The sequence below is a fragment of the Neurospora tetrasperma genome, assembly GCF_000213175.1.
Source record: "Neurospora tetrasperma FGSC 2508 unplaced genomic scaffold NEUTE1scaffold_1, whole genome shotgun sequence".
In the NCBI taxonomy this organism is placed as follows: domain Eukaryota; kingdom Fungi; phylum Ascomycota; class Sordariomycetes; order Sordariales; family Sordariaceae; genus Neurospora; species Neurospora tetrasperma.
In genome coordinates, this window is record NW_009799099.1 from 435,652 (window position 1) to 454,778 (window position 19,127).

The window sequence follows — 19,127 nt, forward strand, 5'->3', positions numbered from 1 at the left end:
GAAGCTTTCTCTCATTGCGACTAGTTCCTGGTATGGGCGGTTAGCGCAAGGACACCAAGCGATTATTTTATTGCTCCGAAAGAACGGCGCCGGTGGACGCGAAGAAGTCCATGAAACGAAAGTGATCACTCAGCCTGAGCCAGCATGTTCTTACAGACAAGCTGGCCTGTACTGCGCTTTTTCAAATTATACTAAGAGTATGGGATCGTCAACGAAATCCATTGATTGCTATGGAGTGGAGTGGAGAGGAGAAGAGAGAGACTGGCGGAGTCTTGAAGGCTAGAAACGGTGCGGTCTATGAATAGGTCGCTCGCATTTGCGCTTCGAGCATCTGAATAGCATCTACCAGCTGTTCAGGGATGCTCAGAAAAGGGCAGTGGCCTGATTCAAGCGTAGCGGCTTTGGCCTCTGGTCCTAACTGCGCCGCCATTTCCTGCTGGACGACAAATGGTAGCGCATTATCCTCCGTACAAAAGATGTAAGCACAAGGTATCCCATTCTTCCAAGGCTCGGAGCCACTGGGCGTTGCGAAAAGCGCGGCTGACGTGTGCGTCATCTCGGTCATCCATTTCTTTTGTTCTTCGGCGTTGAGGTCGTTGAACATAACGTCAGCCAACATTTCTTGACGCCCGAAAACCCGGTCGCCCTTTTGATCAGTTAGCAATAGTTGCAGCTGACGTGAGACTCACACACAATGGCGGACCGACTTGCCTTGTATTCCATCCACGGGAGAGGTTTTCCACCCAGCAAATCGAGCAAAGCCTTGCCGCGAGGGATTACGAAGGCGGCCATATAGATCATGCCTATGACATTGTCCTGGCCTTTGGTCGCGTTGCTGCCAATCAGGCCACCGGCGGAATGACCCAACACCAAGGCTTTCTTGCCCTGGCCGGCAAGCTCGCCGAGCACAGATTGCACCGCTGTAACGTCGTCGGTTAGACCGTGGAGGGGCGTCGTTGTGCTACCAACGGTACGCAGTTCGACGTGGATAGCCTCGAAGCCTGCGGTGTGTAGTTGTTGTACAACGTCATGCCAAACGACGGGCTTGTGCCACGCACCTGGCACGATGACGATAACCGGCTTGGACATGACGCAATGGTGGATAAGGAGACTGTTGTGAAAAAAGCATCACGGTGTACTTTTTGAGAGGGGTCTCTAGGCTTGAGGATAAATAGGTGAGTGTGGGAAATACATTATTAAAGGTACGAGTTTCCTCTTCTTTTATCTACAAATAGTTTGGGAGGTGGGTATGGCGCTAGATCCCTATACTATCGGCATTCCGAGTATACACTTTTCCGAGATCCCTATACTATCGACATCCTGGAATATATCACGTTTCTGAAACCCTATACAATCTGCATCCTGGAGTATATCACGTTTCCGAGCTACACTCCCGAAGTACATCACTTTTCCGAGATCCTCATACTATCGACATCCTGGACAAGTATATGTGATACCGCGCTGGTATATAAGCCTCAGAGGCATGTAACTATACCCCGTCGACATGAAGACCAGAATTTCAACCGCCAACCTGCTCCAGTTGCTGGTTCTTTTCCTTCCAACTCGGACTGTTCAGTGCCCTAGCGTAACACGTGCGCCCGCCCCTGAAAACATGGCTACTCAACGAATTGACGTTCACCACCATTTTGTCCCGGAGTTTTATGCACAAGGTGCGTCTAAGGCGGTTTGCATCCGTTCTTTTCTTTTCCATGGAAGTGCTAACGTTGCCATAGCCTTACGAGCTAACGGTGGTGACCCCTCGGGATGGTCCATCCCGGACTGGAGCCTGGAGAAGGACCTGTCCTTCAATGACGAGCAACGCATATCCTTTGCCTTTCTTACCATCACTGCTCCCGGTGCTGAAATTCTCCCCCACGTCGAGCAGGCTGGCTTTTGTCGACAAGCTAACCAAGCGGCCGCCGAGATCTGTGCGGCCCAGCCAGCCCGCTACGGCTTTTTCGCTACTATTCCGTCCCTGCTTGACCCCGAGGCTGCCCATACAGAGATCATCCACGCGCTGGATGAGTTGCAGGCCGACGGCATCATCTTGTACACTCGCTACGGATCGGACAACCATTATCTAGGCCACCCGGACTTCCGCTCCACCTGGGACCTGCTCAACCAACGCCGCGCCACCGTCTTCGTTCACCCAACGCACCCCGTGGACACCCACTGGGTCAACCCCTCGCTTCCGCAGCCCATGGTTGACTATCCTCACGAAACTACCCGTACCGCCGTCGACCTGATTATCTCGGGCATTATGCGTGACTACACCGACGTGAAGATCATCCTCTCTCACGCCGGTGGCACCTTGCCCTACCTGGCGCTGCGTCCAGCCGCGGTACTGCCGTACCTTCCACCTTCGATTGCGCCCCCCGTTGCAGCAGCAGCACAGGAGGGCCACCCGACTGAAGTTACCAACCAGTTCATGGAGGACGCCAAGCGGTTCTACTTTGATACAGCATTGTCGACGGGCTCCCATACTCTGTCGCTATTGAAAGAGTTCGCGAAGCCGGACCACGTGCTGTATGGTAGCGATTTCCCTTATGCGCCGTCGCCCGCTATTGCAGATATGAACGCAAGACTGGACAGCTACGGCGCAAAAGACGAGGCGTTTGTCCAGTCTGTTGCGTCAGAGGCGGCATTGAAGTTGTTCCCTCGTTTGAGCAACGTCTTAGCGAAGAATCGCCACGCTTAGGTCGCGATGGAAGTACTTATATAGTTTTACGCTGTTGGAAAATATGAATGTCTCTGTCCGTCTCTGTCCGCTTATTGTATATCTATCATATCAGCCGTGATATAAACCTCCAGGCTTAAGTCTCGAAAAATATAAGTGGGAGTGCCTCTCACCATCTTGCGATAATGGCACAGTGTGTAATTAGGTCATGTTAGTCTGTTGATACCCACGGTCTCCTTATAGAAAACAGCAAATGTGTAACTTTGACAACTTGAACACTTGGTCGCCGTCAATATCTCGTAGGTACATAAGTACCTAGCAACGTTGAGTTTAGGTTGACGTGGGAAAAGAAGGTAAGACGAGAACCAACCACGACTGAAGAAATCCATCCGCTCGGCAACTGAGTTGCAAACAGCCCAGTCCTGCCAAAGAAATTGATGAAGTGATCGGATGAACATTGCTTTCTCCATCGCGGCGAGCAGCCAGCGCGTTTGAGTGATCTCCGACGTTTGATCTTTTGGTTTCTTTTTTCATCTCTTCTCTATTTTATTTTATTTTCATCTCAAAGTCACGAGTAAAAGCAACCTGCGAGTAGCCGGCTTGTGATGTTGGTGTTGCACAGACCGTTCGTTGTCAGTTTCATACGAGTTGTCCAGGCACTTGTTAACCGAGTAGAGTACATGGCAGTAAGTGATAACTTGTAATTGATATTTTCTTCACCCATAACTTATGGTTTGGCTATTTTACACAGGGGCTCTATGGATGAAGATATCTCACTAGATAGAATATACAACTCAACATCAATACGAAGGTTGTTGTTAGGAACAAGTCACTAACTGAACTCACTACCATTCGATGCCAATGCTCCAATGACATCTAATACAGGCGACACTTACACTACCTACAATCATGGCGGGGATGCAGCACGATAAGATAACACCAAACATTCCCTGCCAAAAAATTGCAGCTTTGGCAGGCGGAAGAATGCTCCGTGCACAGGGCAGCCAGACATGTACCAATCAAAGAACGACTTTTCGAATGGACCCTGGAAAGCTTGGCGTTTCTGGTCTGGGGCTGGTCGCTGTGTAGGTAAACTTTATCGGCTTGGCGGGGCCTCCAATCGATGGCTCCAACCAATGCTTTTTGCATCGCATCGCCGTCAAAAAAATAAAATTCCCACTTAGAGATTTCAACAATTCGTGAACTTTGGGCCCCGCAAAGTCACCATCATCACCACCACCACCTCAAGACCTCGACGCCTGCCTCCCCCAATCCGATTCCGATCGACCTAGTCGAATTCCTCCGATTGCGATAACCGAGTACCCTCTTTTCAACACTAGGTACCCAAACCAAACGGAACGAACATACCCATAACCAATCCGCAACCATGGCAGCCGAAGTGCAGCCGCTGGCGACGCTCAAGTTGCCCACGGTCGTCAGCCCCATCACGGCCGAGCAGCGCTACTGGAAGTCCTTCAAGAACCAGAAATCACACACCTCGACGGCAGCATGGCCCATCTCGCACATCAGCTTCCCCGGCTCCAGCAACGGCTCGGCCGCCTCGCACTCACTCGTCACCGCCGCCAAGACCAACGACCTCTTCGCCGTCACCTCGGGTCCCCGCGTCGACATCTTTTCCATCCGCAAGCGCGAGCTGCTCAAGACCATCGGCCGCTTCGACTCTCAGGCCCACAGCGGTGAGATCCGCGCCGACGGCCGCGTTCTCGTAGCCGGCGAGGACTCCGGCAAGATGCAGGTCTTCGACGTCGGCACCGGCACCCGCGCCGTCATCCTCAAGACCTGGCACGTCCACAAGCAGCCCGTCTGGGTCACCAAGTGGTCGCCCGCCGAGCTGACGACGCTCATGTCCTGCTCCGACGACAAGACGGTCCGCTTGTGGGACCTGCCCTCCAACGCGCCCTCGCGCCTGTTCGCCGGCCACCAGGACTACGTCCGCAGCGGCGCCTTCATGCCCGACCGCAACAACCTCCTCGTGTCCGGCTCCTACGACTCGACCGTCCGCGTCTGGGACGCCCGCGCCCCCGCCGGCTCCGTGCTGACCTTCAAGCACGCCGACCCCATCGAGGAAGTCCTCCCCTTGCCCGGCGGCACCACCCTGCTGGCCGCCACCGGCTCCGCCATCTCCGTCCTCGACCTCGTGGCCGCCAAACCTCTACGCCTCATTACCAACCACCAAAAGACCGTCACGTCACTCAGCCTCGCCTCCAACGGCCGCCGCGTCGTCTCCGGCTCTCTCGACGGGCACGTCAAAGTCTTTGAAACCACCAACTGGAACGTCGTTTCCGGCTCCAAGTACCCCTCGCCCATCCTCTCTCTCTCCGTCATCGCCGCTGGCGCAGGGCACGAAGACCGCCACCTAGCAGTCGGCATGCAATCCGGCGTTTTGTCCTTGCGCACCCGTTTGTCAGGCGCCACGGCGGAGAAAGCCCGCGCCCGCGCTGCCGAAGACGCGCTCATGGTCTCTGGCGCCACCAGCAAGCTCGCCAAGATCGACTCCGCCAAAGCCAAGCGCAAGCGCAACGCCGCCTCCAACAAATCCATGGCCTTGCTCGGCGAAAACGTCGACGTGATCATCCCCACCGACGCGACCAACTCCGCCGGAGGCCGCAAGCGCCGCGTCAAGCTCAAGCCGTGGCAGCGCGACTTTCGCGAGGGCCGGTACGCCGCCTGTCTGGATGCCGTGCTCGACTTGTCTTCGCCCGAGTACCAGCCTGTGACTGCCCTGTCCGTGTTGGTGGCGCTGCGCCACCGGTCTGCCCTCCGCGAAGCCCTGGAAGGTAGAGACGAAGTTACTGTTTTGCCTTTGTTGAAGTGGGTCATCAAGTACATCTCCGATCCGCGGTACGCGACTGTGTGCGTGGACGTGGCGTTCCAGCTGTTTGATATCTACAGCGAGTACGTGGGCGGCAGCTCGGAGCTGGCGGATCAGTTTGCTGTGATGACGGGTAAGGTGAGCAGGGAGGTGGAGAAGGCGCAGATGGCAATTATCACAAATGGTATGGTGGAGAGTTTGATGATTGGTGGTGCTGAGGCTTAGGAAGCTGAGCCAGCATCGGACAAGGCCCTCGAGGCTGCTGTTTGATCAGAAGAAGGTGGTGGTTGGAAGGGGAAGGGGAGGAAAGATATGGATGAGTTGTGTGGATGGGTGGAATAAGAAAGATGTAAAGAACGGATGGGATGTGTTATACCACAAAGCAGGAAGGACGCGGAAGGGAAAAAAGGAGAGGGTAAAGGATCCCGGATGTGTTGGTTCGGTTTGGTTCGGTTAGGTATCATGGTTTTTTCTTGATATCAAGCCCTGCATGGCGTCGGCGTTCAAACATCCTTTTTGGCTTTTTGTACTAATCTGGGCTCACAAAAGTATACATACGGTTACATAAAATAAGGGGTTGGGACTAGATACCTCGAGATAGATACCTTAGGAGAATCAGTAAAAGCCATTCCAAATATTAGGCTTGTTGCGTGACATTGGACTCTTCTGGACGACGCCACCACGATCAAGAGCTTTGTTGCAGCGTCAACACTCAGCGTATCCAATAGAATTATGACTATAAATGACAACGTAAACATCTCGCTCCAAAGTCCTCGCTGAAGATCGCTTCAACTTTCCACTTAGTCATAGTCCTCCCTCCTGACTAGGAGAATAGAATAAGATACAGAAAGAGTCTCTCCGGTGAGCCCCTCACCACCCTCTGGTATCTGGCCAGACATCGAAAAGAACTCCCGGTCTGCCTTTGACGCCTGCTCTTCCAAGCGCCTTCCCAGGGCTGACTGTTGACAGCCCGACCAAAACTGCTGTCCCACTCTGTCATTGAAGACCATCTCAATGGCGCGCCGTTCCCTTCTCGAGAGGGTTCCAACGAGAAACATCACGCCGTCGTCTTTGCTGTTTCTTTGCAGCCAAGGCATCAATCCAAGATGCGTTTGATCATCAGATGCTTGCCGAACCAGCGTTTCGTTCTCATTATCGTATATAGAAAGTTTTCGTCCTTCTGTCATTGCTTACATGCCACCAAGCTCGGCCTCCAGGCCGCCGTTGTACGCGCCATACTCATGTGGCCTAGGATCTTCAGCAGTCCATTGTTGGCTGTGCACATCAGTAGGCATGGGCACCTGAGCGGGAGCCTGGGGTTGAGCACCGCCCTGTCCTTGACCACCGGGCACGGTGCGCACAAGCTGCCTGAACCTGAAGACTTCATCGAGAATCATCTTGCGCATCTCGCCGACATCATCAACAACCTCAAAGTCGAAGTTGAAGGGGGTAGGGCAGTCGGGCTCGTCGCTGGCATCGTGCCAGATGGCGAGGTAGGGGTGCTTGAGAGCATCCTCAACGCTGATACGGCTGGTAGGGTCGAAGGCGAGCATGCGGTCGAGGAGATCGAGGGCGTCGGGGTTGGCCTGGGGGAAGAGCTGCTGGAAGGACTTCTTGGGCATGGGAGGCAGGTTGCGGACGTATTCCTGAGCTCTGGGAGAGCCGATACGGGAGAGGGTCTCCTCATTCGGTGTGCCGAGGATGTGCAGGATCTGGTTCAGCTGATCGACGTAATCTCTACCCTTGAAGAATGGGCGGCCACCGAGGAGCTCGGCAAGGATACAGCCAACGGACCATACATCAACTAAGGAATGAGTGTTAGCCTGAAAACGATACCAAGGGGACAGCTTGAGGGAAAGACATACTGGCTTTGGTATAGTTTTGGAAGGACAACATAATTTCAGGAGCACGATACCATCTCGTGGCAACGTACTCCGTCATGTAACCTGCGTTCTCCTCGGGGTCGACGGAGAAACCACGCGCAAGACCAAAGTCGCAGATCTTGAGCTCGCAGTCGGCATTAACCAGCAGGTTACCGGGCTTGAGATCACGGTGCAGAACGTTTGCCGAGTGAATGTACTTGAGACCGCAAAGAATTTGGTAGATGAAGGACTGGAAGTGGGCGTCTGTAAGTGGCTGACCGGACCTAATGATAGCAGCAAGATCGCACTCCATCAACTCTGTAAAAGGACCCCCAGGTTAGTATGTTGGCCCATCTTCTCTTGAGGCCTGAGCCATGACGTACCCTCGTAGAGATAGGTCTCGTTAAACATCTCTGGCCGGGGAATGTCCATATCGTAGAGGCAGGTAATCTAAAGAACCAGAAATCGCCACGGTCAGCTACCATGCATCGATAGTAGTCTTTGTATATGAGCAACCTACGTTACGGTGGCCCCTGAAGTGTTGGAGGAGCTTGATCTCGCGCAAGGCGCGCTTGGCCAGGATCTTTTTGCTGAAGACATTGGTGACCTTTTTGATGGCGACTCCCTCGTTCGTCTGGGTGTTTACGGCGGCGCTGTTTAGGAGGAAAGGGAGGTTAGCTTGAATCATGGAAATATGGCATGACACATGTAGATGCGCCGCGGCCCAAAGCACAAGCGGCTAAGCAGGAACGGGAGCAGGAGCAGGTGGACGTACCAGACAATGCCATAAGCTCCCTGACCGAGCTCCTTGGTGACGGTGTAGCGCTCGTCGACAATGAAGTCCTGGTTGAAGACCTTGAAGATCTTGCGACCCACGAGATCAGCCATGGCGAATGTGTCTGTGTGGTGTTTCGGGGACGGTTCGTAGTTTGGAGAGAGGGGTGGTTCGGGTGGCCTTTAGGCGCAAGTTTGGTAACGGCCTGGAGGTGGTGTCGTGGGTGTGTAAGCTCAAGCGCGATCAACGTCTTTGTATTTGGGAAATGTCGAGGAAGAGTATACGGGACAAAAGTAAGAAGTAGATTGGAAAGACGGGAGCGAGGCAATAGACAACCGGCTAATGTAGTATTGGAGGCAGGCAGCGATGGAAAGAAAGAAAGAAAGAGGAAAAAAGTGGTGATGATCAAAGAGGTTTGCAGAGGGTAGGGTGGTCCTTGGCACAAGTACACTACTGAAGAATCGGAAGCCCCTGGGATAGTAGTGTGTGATGGGATATGTGTGCCACTCGGGCAATGTGAGTGCTGACTGGGCCGGAGCTTGCGCTTTGGCTTCAACTTGCTATTGATTGCTAGTTTACGGTTGGCGTATTTTTAGAGAAGCAATATGATGGCGATTCGAGCAGCTTGTTCAAATCGACGATATCATTGAAAGTGGAAAACGACGGAGCAGTGACGAGAGCTTGAAGAGAAGCTCCTCGGGTTTAGCGAAGTCAAGGACCTGCTTGGCCGTGGACCTCAATGGTGCAGTGGCTCCCCTGGGCTCGAAGCGGACAATGGTGAGGAGAGGAAAGAGGGGCGCCGAGGGACCCCGACCATGCGACCACTGCGCTGATCCCGGCACCAGAACGGGACCTGAGCGAGGGGCTGTCTGTGAGGCAACGCGGGGTCCGCTTCCCAAGAGGCCAATGTCAGCGGGCGCAAAAGTGCAACAAACCGACGTGACGAATGGCGGCTTGTCGGTTCCTGACGAATGATGGCCGTTTTCAGGCTTGTCGCTGGTTGCCTCTTTTCCTTCTTTCCACTTTCCCATCCGTCATTGCCCAGGGGTACTACTCATTGCTGAACGTTTAACTCGTCCAAGACTTAGGTCTAGTCTACATTGCTCACAATGGCGGCCTCTCTTCAGACTTACACTACAATGAGTTTTAGGGGCGTGAGCATCGCATTGACAACTGAACACTACATATAAAGCCATAACAAACCACCCCCTCATCGAAACAGAACAAGGGCATTACCATAATGCTTGCCGCCTTGAAACAAAAAAAAAAAAAAAACACACCGAAAAATCAAACAGAGGGATCGCCTGGCTTGGGAGCGCCTGTTTTGGGTGGTCGGTCTCCCCTTGCCCAGCCAACAAATGTCACTGCAAAGTCACTCCACAGCGGAAATCACAAGGGAACGGTACCTGATTCTACCCCACCCGCTGCGTCCCCGCTGTGATTTGCAACCCTCCTCCGGCGGCCATCTTTGGTGCTTCACCTTTTTTTTTTGGCGCGCGACTACGGCCGCCTCCCCACTGGCCAGCGTCAAAAAGATTCGCAATCATCACTACCATCATCTCGATGAGTTCGAAGGGGGGACGCATTGTTTACGGATCGTTGCTGTTGCTTGAACGAAGTGAAAATATCATGAAGTTTGATTGTCCATGCACACGATGCCTCGGCAGATCTTGGCTTTAACTAAGGGCGTCAAGGTGAAGGTTGGCGGACGACACCGAAGTAAAAGAGTGCTTACCTCTGGAGCCGGGGAACGCAAGCTCCGGGGCTGAGCTTCATCCGTGATCCGGCGGCCGTCTGGACGGCGGCCCTCTCCGAAACCTCACCTTGAATTATCATCTCGAACAGTTTTTTTTGATGGTGAACTGCCGTCAACCAGTATTGGAGGATTTTCGAAAGGACAGGATCCCAGTTTTCCCCTGACCCAGTCGGCCGGCTGATGCCAACAACATGTGGCCGCACTGACTCCCTGGTCGTTCCTGGACGTCCCCAGTGCCATAGGGCTGATGCAGTCCTAGATGCTTAGACTTGGTCGCCAGAATAGGCCGCGATGTCGTCGCCTTCACCGAGAGGAAATTCATACTACCTTGGCATCATCGTAGATAGACCACTCAGAGTAGCAGACCCTTTTGGACGTTGTGCAAGTCCGAAATACGAACACCGAGCTCCCTCCGTTCGTGACGACGAGGTTATGAGCCGCTGTTGACCCGATCGAAGTGATGTCCATAAATCAAGACAACTCGCTCTCGCAATGACAACACGTAACGGGGCTCGACGGCAGCTACCTCGATATGATGGGGGAGAAATCCGACCAAAAGGAAACATGCACAAACGACAGCGTCTACATAACTGGTATCTATCTTCGGTCTAAAACAACAGCAACAGTCTATCCCAACGCCTCAACGCCTGCCTTCTAATTTTGGGTTGACGAAAGCTCATCTTCTACTCACTACTCGGCCTTGACATCCGGAAAGACATCGCCCAAAAAGTTCTTGGAGAACCTCGTCGCCTGCTCATACGCCTTCTCGAACCCGGACTTGCCGCCGTAGTACGGATCCTGGATGACCTCGGCCTTACCGGTGCCCGAGTACTCGCCAAAGAGCATCACCTTGGCCTTTCCTGGATGACGTTGCTGCAGGCGCTGGAGGTCGGCCAAGTTGGCCCGGTCCATGGCGAAGATGTAGTCGAACTTGTCAAAGTCGGAGGTATTGACCTTTTAATCGTGGAATAACAGTTAGATATCGAAGGAGGGATTCGAGGACGAGGACTAGTAGGATGTCTGTCAGCCACCAGCAGCTGATGGAGGAAAGCGTACCTTGCGCGCGGCGTGGATATAATCGGTTATTCCGTGCTCTTGGAGCGTCTCCATCGTTCGGTCGTCGGGGCCTTCGCCAACGTGGTAGGCACCTGGAAAGAAGAGGAAAGGTTAGCATGGGAACTGGGCATGACAGAAAAGGTCAGTGGTCCGTGGAAAGGCATACCAGTTCCGCACGAATCGATCTTGGAAATACGGCCCTTGTATTCGGGCTTCTTGGCCATCGACTGGAAGACACCTTCGGCCATCGTGGAGCGGCAGATATTGCCGAGGCAGACGAAGAGGACGGAGATTGGTTCGGACATTTTGGCCGGTGGTTATGACGTTCGACGAGCTCGCTTGAAGAACAGAATAATCAATGTGGTTGACAAGCGAAACTAGGAAGAGACAGGTTGGAATCGCAAACGAGTTCGACAAGACAACTTTGGCTTCAACAACACTGGCAGCCACCACGAATCATGGAGGGGCGAAGCCGATAAGCGCCCGATAAGGCTCGGCTTCAAGGATCCCCTCTGTCAAGAAAGGGTCAGGGGTCCAGGTCATTGTGATTTGTGAGGGAAGTTGACTCGGCGGACAGATCTAGAACTTGGGGCACATCGATCGATGCGATCGTTGGCATCCACGGTCTTCGATTTCTATGTACACTAGGGTAAGTGTTTTCCTCTCACCGTCCGACATTCTCATTGTCCTTTCCGATGTTCGACAACAACCCTCAGCAACTCCAACGAAGGCGCGACCTTCACTTGCTGTTTGACATTCACACTTGTATTAGCCGACTGGCAGAACAGTCCGGCAACACTCCGGCACGACCTTGCGGCCGCCAGCAACTGCACAAAATTGCAGACGCGCACGTACCATTTGGCGCAGTTTGCACTCGTGCACAGGCCATCCCACAGTAGCCTATTTAGTCATGGGTCCCCCTCCCATTTCTTGGGACTTTCTTCTTCTCTTTTTTTTTTTTCTTCATACTTACCTTGATTGACTGCGCGGAGATCAAGAAAACCGCGTAGTACGGTGGAGAGCCTGCATTGCACATCGTGGTGCTAGCCACCGTGAATTGCCCTTCGGGGCCGTTCCGGTCGTAATTTTTGATGTCGAAAACCATTCAATTGCGAAAGCAAAACCTTTTCAACTTTTTCACTATGTTGCCTCTGCCTGCGCGGTAGGGCCATGGAGAAGAATGATATGCCGGGCTGTGCTTGTTTCTGTACGACGTTTGTGGTGGTGGTGGCGGTGGTGGTGGTGGTGGTGCCGTACTATCAAGCCCACCGCCGCAATAACCGTTATCTTGTTCCAATCTGGATCCCAACATGCCGCGCCGCGTACGACGCGCAAGCTGTCATCGATTTGTCTTGGACCCTGAGATGGTGTACTAGTAGTGGTGATGTCGATGTTGATGGTGTGGCCGGCTTACGTGATTTTCGTCGTCGTCAACATCGACTCTTCGATTGATGCCGATGAGATGAGATGTTCACAAACCTTCCGTCAACCTAGATTCCCGCACTGGCTGACATCGATAAGTATCGAGGAAGAAGTTGGCAGCAATGACCACTTGACGGTGAATGGTGGAGCATGCGTCTTTCCAAATGAAAGAACTGCCAAGCAACTTGGTCGTTGCTTGGCGCCCTCCTTGACTCTCTTGGCCAAGACCCCAAATCCATCTTCCCTCGCGATACACAGCATGAAGAGGACATGGAAGGGTACCTTTTCTTTTTGTCTCCCCGCCGCCTTTCTTTGGCAATTGGATGCGAGACACTCAGCATTAGGTTGGCGGTGTATGCGTTATTGGGAGTCCTGAACCCCAAAGTCGTCCAACCAGTCTGCCTTGCAATGGCTGCTGAATGCTGAACGTGGAGGTGGAAGTGTTGAAGACAAACTTAACCGACATGTCAGTCACTCAAGCACGTATTCCGACCCATGTCGAGCGCAAATGCTGAGCCGCACCGACGCGACTCCACCGCGGCCCGATCAACGGAAAAGACGGGCTGCCTCGATGTCCTCTTGCGGTTAGAAAGATTCGGAGCAGGACCTCGGCGCGGGGCCATCATGAACACCGGTTCTCCAAACCACTGCAAACTGTTATCTCTCCCACATGGATATTCGACACCATCCCGACATATATGTACCGTGTAGTGGTGTAGTGTACCTACACCATCATCATGGCAGGACACTTGGCCCTTTCGGATCCCAGCGCCTTGTCAGATAATCAATGACACGAGGCGGGTGCTTATCAATATAGTAGATCGGCTATCCATGTGCTCACCACACTGAACCCCGGGATCGAATCTCCATCTTGCTCAATCGGTACATTCGCCGAACATGAAGCTGGATAATGAAAGCAAGTGAAAGGAAAGGTACGGAAGTCTTGTACACCGCCAGGCTGCCGTCCTACCGTATCTGAGACCTTGTCCGGATGCGAACATTTGATCCTCGTCATTGAACCATGTGGGGGAGATGGCAGTGTTCTAGTGGTCCAAATGTTCCAAAACTATCGAACGAACGAGTCCTTACAACGAGGTATGATGGTACCTAACAAAAGTTGCGCCTGCAATCACGCAACTACCGGCAACTTTACGCAAGATGCAAAGCGACACTGGCCGCATATTCAATGCTTCACGTCCGACGGCAGTGTTGCACATTCTGGGGTCAATTGATAATCTGCACTGCATATACCCCAATATATCTAAACAGCATGAATTGAATGCGCCGAAGCCTCTTTTTAGCGTGGGGAGCGTGTCGAGGATACGGTCCCTTGGACTCGACGGACTGGGCTGTGAGACTATGGTTTGTTTCGATCGAAACAGATTACAGAACGGGAAGGACGTTACCTAGGTACCTCTACCTTGCTCGCCCCGCCAAGTCAATTTCAAACTGAATGAATTGTGATTCGGAGCACTTGTCCTGATATCATTCCTTCCACATTGGGATCTGAGATGTCGAAGAAAAAAGAAGAAAAGAATTGAGACAGACGACATCCAACACCCACGGCTCCAGGGGGGTCCGTGGTTGGTCGATGCTCCAGCCCCGATAATGAGGTTGCTCAGATCGCCTATGGACTTGGGGAACGGATCGCGGCTTCTTCGAGGCCCGGGGGAGGGATCTGCGACTGGCGCCAACGTCCATGTCATGAAGACGACATGTCATTGGTCGATCTCTGTTTGAATCGATACCCAGACTCGATTTTTATTTTTCTGTGAACGGGCTCCCATGAGTTTGGGAGAGATGCAGGGTCTCCAGTGTCTCCCCAACTTACAAATCTGGAAACGGAAAGTCATTGCGGGATCGTACACTACAAGCAAGACACTCACTCAGTCTCCCATCGATGAGTGCGATCGATAATATTTCCGGTTATAACATCTTATCTTTCCCTCCATCCGCTCCTAGTCGCTTGTGCATCTGCAGCCTCCTTCCTCTTCGCCATCTCCATATCACATCCATCCTCACCTGCACGTCCTCTTCCCATACTATCTCATAAAAACCATACCTTGTTGTATCTTTATCATTGAAATCGACTCTTTACTGTTCGCAAGTCGAGACCTTTGAACCATCAAGTCTGTGTGTTCTGTACCAGTTCGCGCGCAAAGGCACAATCGCACACGAAAACGCATGCAAGAGCTTAAACTGCATTACGCCGCGAGCTTCACATTCCAACGACATCCTCGAGCACCATTGACCACAAGACCAGAGCTTACTTGGACAATTCGACAGACTCTGCAACTGAAGTGTCAACAAATTTGTGACGACTCAGAGAAAAAGTCGACGCTGTCCTTGGCAAGTTGCAGTGCTTCTTCCTTCGCTCCGATCTTCGCCTCTAGCCGATATCTCCGAATCTCGATATCTGCTGCGATTGATATCTTCCAGATTTGAGACGACTTTCCACACCAGCCGAGATCTCATTTTTTGTCTGGTCTACACAGCGATCGGTTCCAATACCACGGATCAGGAAACGAAGGGATCCACATATTGACAAGACGGAACTTTGGACATCCGAGCTGTGATCACTGCAGTCCCTCCTCCATAAGTATCGGCGCATACGATCGGTCCCTCAAGGTACTTACATATAGTACTTCCTCACGGACCCCCAACCCACGACCAAACAGACAGCGACCGACAAGTTCCTTTGCAAATCGCAACCATGGTTGAACATGGGCCTGTCCACAACAGCGAGGTTTACGTCCTCAGCCAGACGCCTTTTCCGAACCACCTCCACCGCGGCGGCCGTCCCTCCCCGCCGTCGCCCATCACCCCGGCCGAAGACGACTTCTGCTGCTCGCCCATCGACAAGCTCCCGCTGCACAACTTTGTCGAGCCCGCCATTGCAGCATGTGAAGAGCAGCTCGCCGTCGAGTCGCGCCTCTCGGGCGCCGTGCACCTGCTCAACACGGCTTCCACTGCGCTCTCGTGCATCACCGACCTGTACTCGTCCGACCGCATTGCGCGCGACGGGTTTCACCGCGCCGTCGACGCCATTGTCCGGCGGCAGGGCGATCATGGGCGCAATGGCAAGCTGGTCATCATCGGCGTGGGCAAGTCCGGACACATTGCCAAGAAGCTAGTTGCTACCTTCAACTCGCTCGCCATCCAGGCTGTCTTCCTGCACCCAACAGAAGCGCTGCACGGCGATCTGGGCCAGATCAACAGCCGAAACGACACCCTTATGCTGATCACCTTCTCGGGCAAGACGCCCGAGCTACTTCTCCTCCTCCCTCACCTGGACAAGTCACTACCACTCATCCTGCTCACGAGCCACACCCGCCCAGAGACATGCGAGATTGTTCGCCAGCGACCAGACACCATCCTCCTCCCAGCCCCAATCCACGAGCCAGAGACTAAATCCTTTGGTGTCAGCGCACCCACGACTTCCACGACCGTTGCACTCTCAGTCGGCGACGCCCTAGCGATGGTGGCAAGCCATGAACTGCATCCTTCTGTATCAAAGGTCTTTGCCAAAAACCACCCTGGAGGCGCTATCGGCGCCGCTTTGCGCGGCTCTTCCGTCTCGCCTTCACCCTCCATTAGCTCCTCAACCTCAGGAACCACGCCATCTTCTTCCCGCACCACATCCTCCATGTCCATCTCCTCTCAACCACCATCACCACCTTCACCATCACCAGCACGCCGCTCCCTCCGCGACCTATCCATTCCCCTCCACGAAATCCCTTGCCTCGAGACTCCTCTTCACAACCAACCGGGTCACGACCCAATAACACCCACCCTCACAGCCGCCGACCTCCTTCTCGCCGCTTACGCCTCCCCCTCCGGCTGGGTACGGCTTTCCCACGGAGGAGGTGTCGTTTCCCCCAGTAGAATCAAACGCCTCACCCCCTCCCAACTCTCCCTTTCTTTATCTGATCCACGTCTCAGCTGGCTCGTCACGCCCCAAACCGAGTTTTTGTCCTTGACGGCCGATACGGAGGTGCGCAACGCGGCGGAGTGGATCAAAGCCATGCGCACCGTTCGGGCGACGGGGGTAGTAACGACGACGATGAGGACGAGGACGAGGGTGGTGACTGTGGGAGAGGCGGAAGCAGAGAAACAAGAAGAGGAAAATGAAGAGGAAAAAGAAGAGGAAGCAGAAACAGAGATGGATTTCGGGGATGAGTGTGTGGTTGGTGTTATGGAGGGAGGGCCAGATCATGGGGGGTGTGTGGGGGTGGTGGAGGTGGGGGGGTTACTGGATTTTGTTGTTCAATCTGGTCAAAAGCCATCATGAGGTCGGAAGACAGAACTAGAGGTGGGATATAACCAGAGAGGATGATTGCATATATATGATGATACCTACATAGCAAGTTGGTCGGGGGGCTTTTTGGGGGCTTTTTTTTGGATTCAGCCAGCAAGCAAGGAAGCAAGCAAGCAAGCATGATTGATCATTGCAATGATCATTGGATCACACCGCACAGCGAGGGATCATGAAAAAGGAGGGTTTTCTGCGCGTAGCAGTTTTATTTTAGTTTTTATTTGGATATCCGGGATGGCGTTGGGAGGCAATAACTTTAGTTTAGATGTAATAACTAAGTTTTGATTCATCTTATACTACGATACCTCTCTTCTTTATATTCATTATAATGAATTACATGGACTCTACACTTACCTCTTATATCCGGTAAAACATTCGCGGGCGGTTGATGATTCTGGTTGAGACGATTTACATACCTACTCCTCACATTCACATCCCGTCTGTCACATGGCTGATGTCGTGCATGAAGCTTATTCTTGTTGAGGAAAAGTGGGATGTATGAATGGTTGGAGGTAATTGATTGGTTTCCTCGAAACTCTTTTACGTTTCTCATTCCATACGTACCATACTATCCATTCATTCCTATGTAATGTATGTGAACATCTCTTGTAAACAACAGTACCTACTTATAACCACCCCAAAAAAACCAAGAATGTACAGAAAAGCTTTTGACTCTAACCCCAACCGAACGTACGTCTAAACAAGAATATATAACTCCTCTAAATTACAGAACCAAAGCTCAGTCGCTGTCGCTGTCGCTGCTTTCCGAGCTATCGCTCTTCTCGTTTTCCGACTCAGAAGACCCCGCCTCTGAGCTCGAAGACGACGACGACGACGAGGAGGATGAGGAAGTGCTGGTGGTGGCTGTTTTGGCTCCCGCATCGGCCATCTCCTCGTCCGAGTCAGAATCGGAGTCACTGCTATCACTGTCCGAAGAGTCCGAGCTCTCGCTGTCGCTGATATCCGTACGCTTGTTACGTAACCTGCGGCGCTTAGCGGGTTGTTGACCGTCTGTCGAGGCCCTGGCGGTTTGTGGTTGAGGAGCAGGCGCGGCGGCGGCGGCGGCGGCGGCGGTGGAGGTAGAAGCAGAGGTAGAAGTGGTGGTAGTAGTGGTGGTGGTAGCGGTGGTGGAAGTAGCGTCCTCAGAGTCCGCCAGCTCCTCTAGCACCATCTCGGCACGAATCCGCTTGATCAAGCGCTCCTTGACATCCTTGTCCACCGCACCCTCCTTGTCGTTCGTCTCCTCCTTCTTCTTCTTGTCCTTCTTCTCCTTCTTGCCGCTGCCGCTGCCGCTGCCGCCGGGCGCTATCCTCGAGACAAACTCGACCTCGTCAAAGCTGCGCTTCTTGCTCTTCTCTTGCGTCCGTTCCTTCTGGTCGTCCAAGAACCTCGCAATCGCATCCTCATACTGCTTCTGCCTCTCCTCGTTCTTCTCCTTCGCCTTGTCCCCACCGGGGAACGCGCTAGCGCCAGCCTCCATATCCTTCTTCTTGATCTCCTGCGCCTGCTCCCGCAGCCGCGTGCGCACAAAGCCCTTCAGGTCGCGGATGTATTGGTAGAAGAGGGGCACGTCGGCCGAGGGGATCTTGTCGGACTCGAACACGTACTTGATCAGCAGCGTCTGGTGGTTCTTGTTGAACTTCCACTGGTCGCGGGCCGAGTGCCACTGGCGCAGGTAGGCGAGGGAGGGCTCGAGGTTGGTGTCGGACTTGGATTTCTTGGACTGTTCGGCGGACTTTTTGGAGGCCTGCTTGGCCTTTTTGGCCTTCTTCTTCTCGCGCTTCTTCTCCTTGGCGGCGGCGTCGGTGGTGGAGGTGGTCTTGGTTTCTTGGGAGAAGGAGACGGACTTTCTCTGTGCTGCTGGTGCGTTATCGGAACGGAATCGCTTGTTTTGTGTAGGGTAGTTGTTCTGGTTGTTGAAGGACTGTTGCTGGGATGGCAGTTTCCTCTTGAGTGCGCTGGTCGCGGGAGCTGGCTGACGGGTGGCGGATGGCGTGCTTGTTGTCGTCGAGGGGGCGGCCGCAGGACTGTCACCAGCAGATCCTTTGAGCTTGAGACCCAATCGCTTCCAGGCCGGGACGGCGGACATGATGGGCGAGAGGAAGGAGGAGAACGATTAAGAGAGGAGGGAGAAAGAAGGGGTATAATATGGAGGATGTATGTCGGATACGACTGTGACTGCGACTATGCTGTATGCAGTGTGCCCTGAATTTGGTCTGGTCTGGTCTGGTTTGATGCGATGTGATGTGGTGTGTCGGATCGGAATCGGTACGCGACAGGAAGCGTCGAGTGACGTGGGCGACCACTACAGACGGTGGAATCACACGAGGGACCGGGAGTTGCTTGGGGAAAAAGGAACTCAATTGACGATGGCGAGAGTACGAAACAGGTATGCAGCCAAGACCCAGTTCGTAAGTTGGTCGGCTCAAAG

General features: G+C 53.3%; 7 protein-coding genes across 7 annotated transcripts; 3 read left to right on the forward strand and 4 right to left on the reverse strand.

The window, feature by feature from the left end:
* Positions 1 to 90: 90 nt before the first annotated feature.
* Positions 91 to 1,282, reverse strand: NEUTE1DRAFT_119395 (uncharacterized protein; the record flags this gene model as incomplete). The annotated part of the gene is made up of 2 exons (XM_009849217.1): positions 91 to 646; positions 712 to 1,282. 2 exons carry the CDS (start codon positions 1,087 to 1,089, stop codon positions 296 to 298), a joined length of 729 nt encoding a protein of 242 aa, XP_009847519.1.
* Positions 1,283 to 1,504: 222 nt separating this feature from the next.
* Positions 1,505 to 2,757, forward strand: NEUTE1DRAFT_56240 (uncharacterized protein; the record flags this gene model as incomplete). The annotated part of the gene is made up of 2 exons (XM_009848906.1): positions 1,505 to 1,670; positions 1,734 to 2,757. 2 exons carry the CDS (start codon positions 1,505 to 1,507, stop codon positions 2,696 to 2,698), a joined length of 1,131 nt encoding a protein of 376 aa, XP_009847208.1.
* Positions 2,758 to 4,064: 1,307 nt separating this feature from the next.
* NEUTE1DRAFT_119397 (uncharacterized protein) lies at positions 4,065 to 6,137 on the forward strand (the record flags this gene model as incomplete). The annotated part of the gene is made up of 1 exon (XM_009849218.1): positions 4,065 to 6,137. One exon carries the CDS (start codon positions 4,065 to 4,067, stop codon positions 5,733 to 5,735), a length of 1,671 nt encoding a protein of 556 aa, XP_009847520.1.
* Positions 6,138 to 6,700: 563 nt separating this feature from the next.
* Positions 6,701 to 8,260, reverse strand: NEUTE1DRAFT_97364 (mitogen-activated protein kinase MKC1; the record flags this gene model as incomplete). The annotated part of the gene is made up of 5 exons (XM_009849219.1): positions 6,701 to 7,314; positions 7,376 to 7,690; positions 7,756 to 7,822; positions 7,893 to 8,111; positions 8,144 to 8,260. The coding sequence occupies 5 exons, from the start codon at positions 8,258 to 8,260 to the stop codon at positions 6,701 to 6,703; spliced, it is 1,332 nt and encodes a 443-aa protein (XP_009847521.1).
* Positions 8,261 to 10,470: 2,210 nt separating this feature from the next.
* On the reverse strand, positions 10,471 to 11,264 carry NEUTE1DRAFT_56251 (low molecular weight phosphotyrosine protein phosphatase; the record flags this gene model as incomplete). Its single annotated transcript, XM_009848907.1, has 3 exons — positions 10,471 to 10,857; positions 10,960 to 11,051; positions 11,126 to 11,264. 3 exons carry the CDS (start codon positions 11,262 to 11,264, stop codon positions 10,594 to 10,596), a joined length of 495 nt encoding a protein of 164 aa, XP_009847209.1.
* A 3,845-nt stretch (positions 11,265 to 15,109) lies between these two features.
* On the forward strand, positions 15,110 to 16,399 carry NEUTE1DRAFT_14110 (uncharacterized protein; the record flags this gene model as incomplete). Its single annotated transcript, XM_009848722.1, has 1 exon — positions 15,110 to 16,399. A coding segment is annotated over one exon (1,290 nt), but the record flags the coding sequence as incomplete, so codon positions are not given.
* An 833-nt stretch (positions 16,400 to 17,232) lies between these two features.
* NEUTE1DRAFT_143647 (uncharacterized protein) lies at positions 17,233 to 18,785 on the reverse strand (the record flags this gene model as incomplete). Its single annotated transcript, XM_009849220.1, has 1 exon — positions 17,233 to 18,785. The coding sequence occupies one exon, from the start codon at positions 18,783 to 18,785 to the stop codon at positions 17,436 to 17,438; it is 1,350 nt and encodes a 449-aa protein (XP_009847522.1).
* Positions 18,786 to 19,127: the final 342 nt, after the last annotated feature.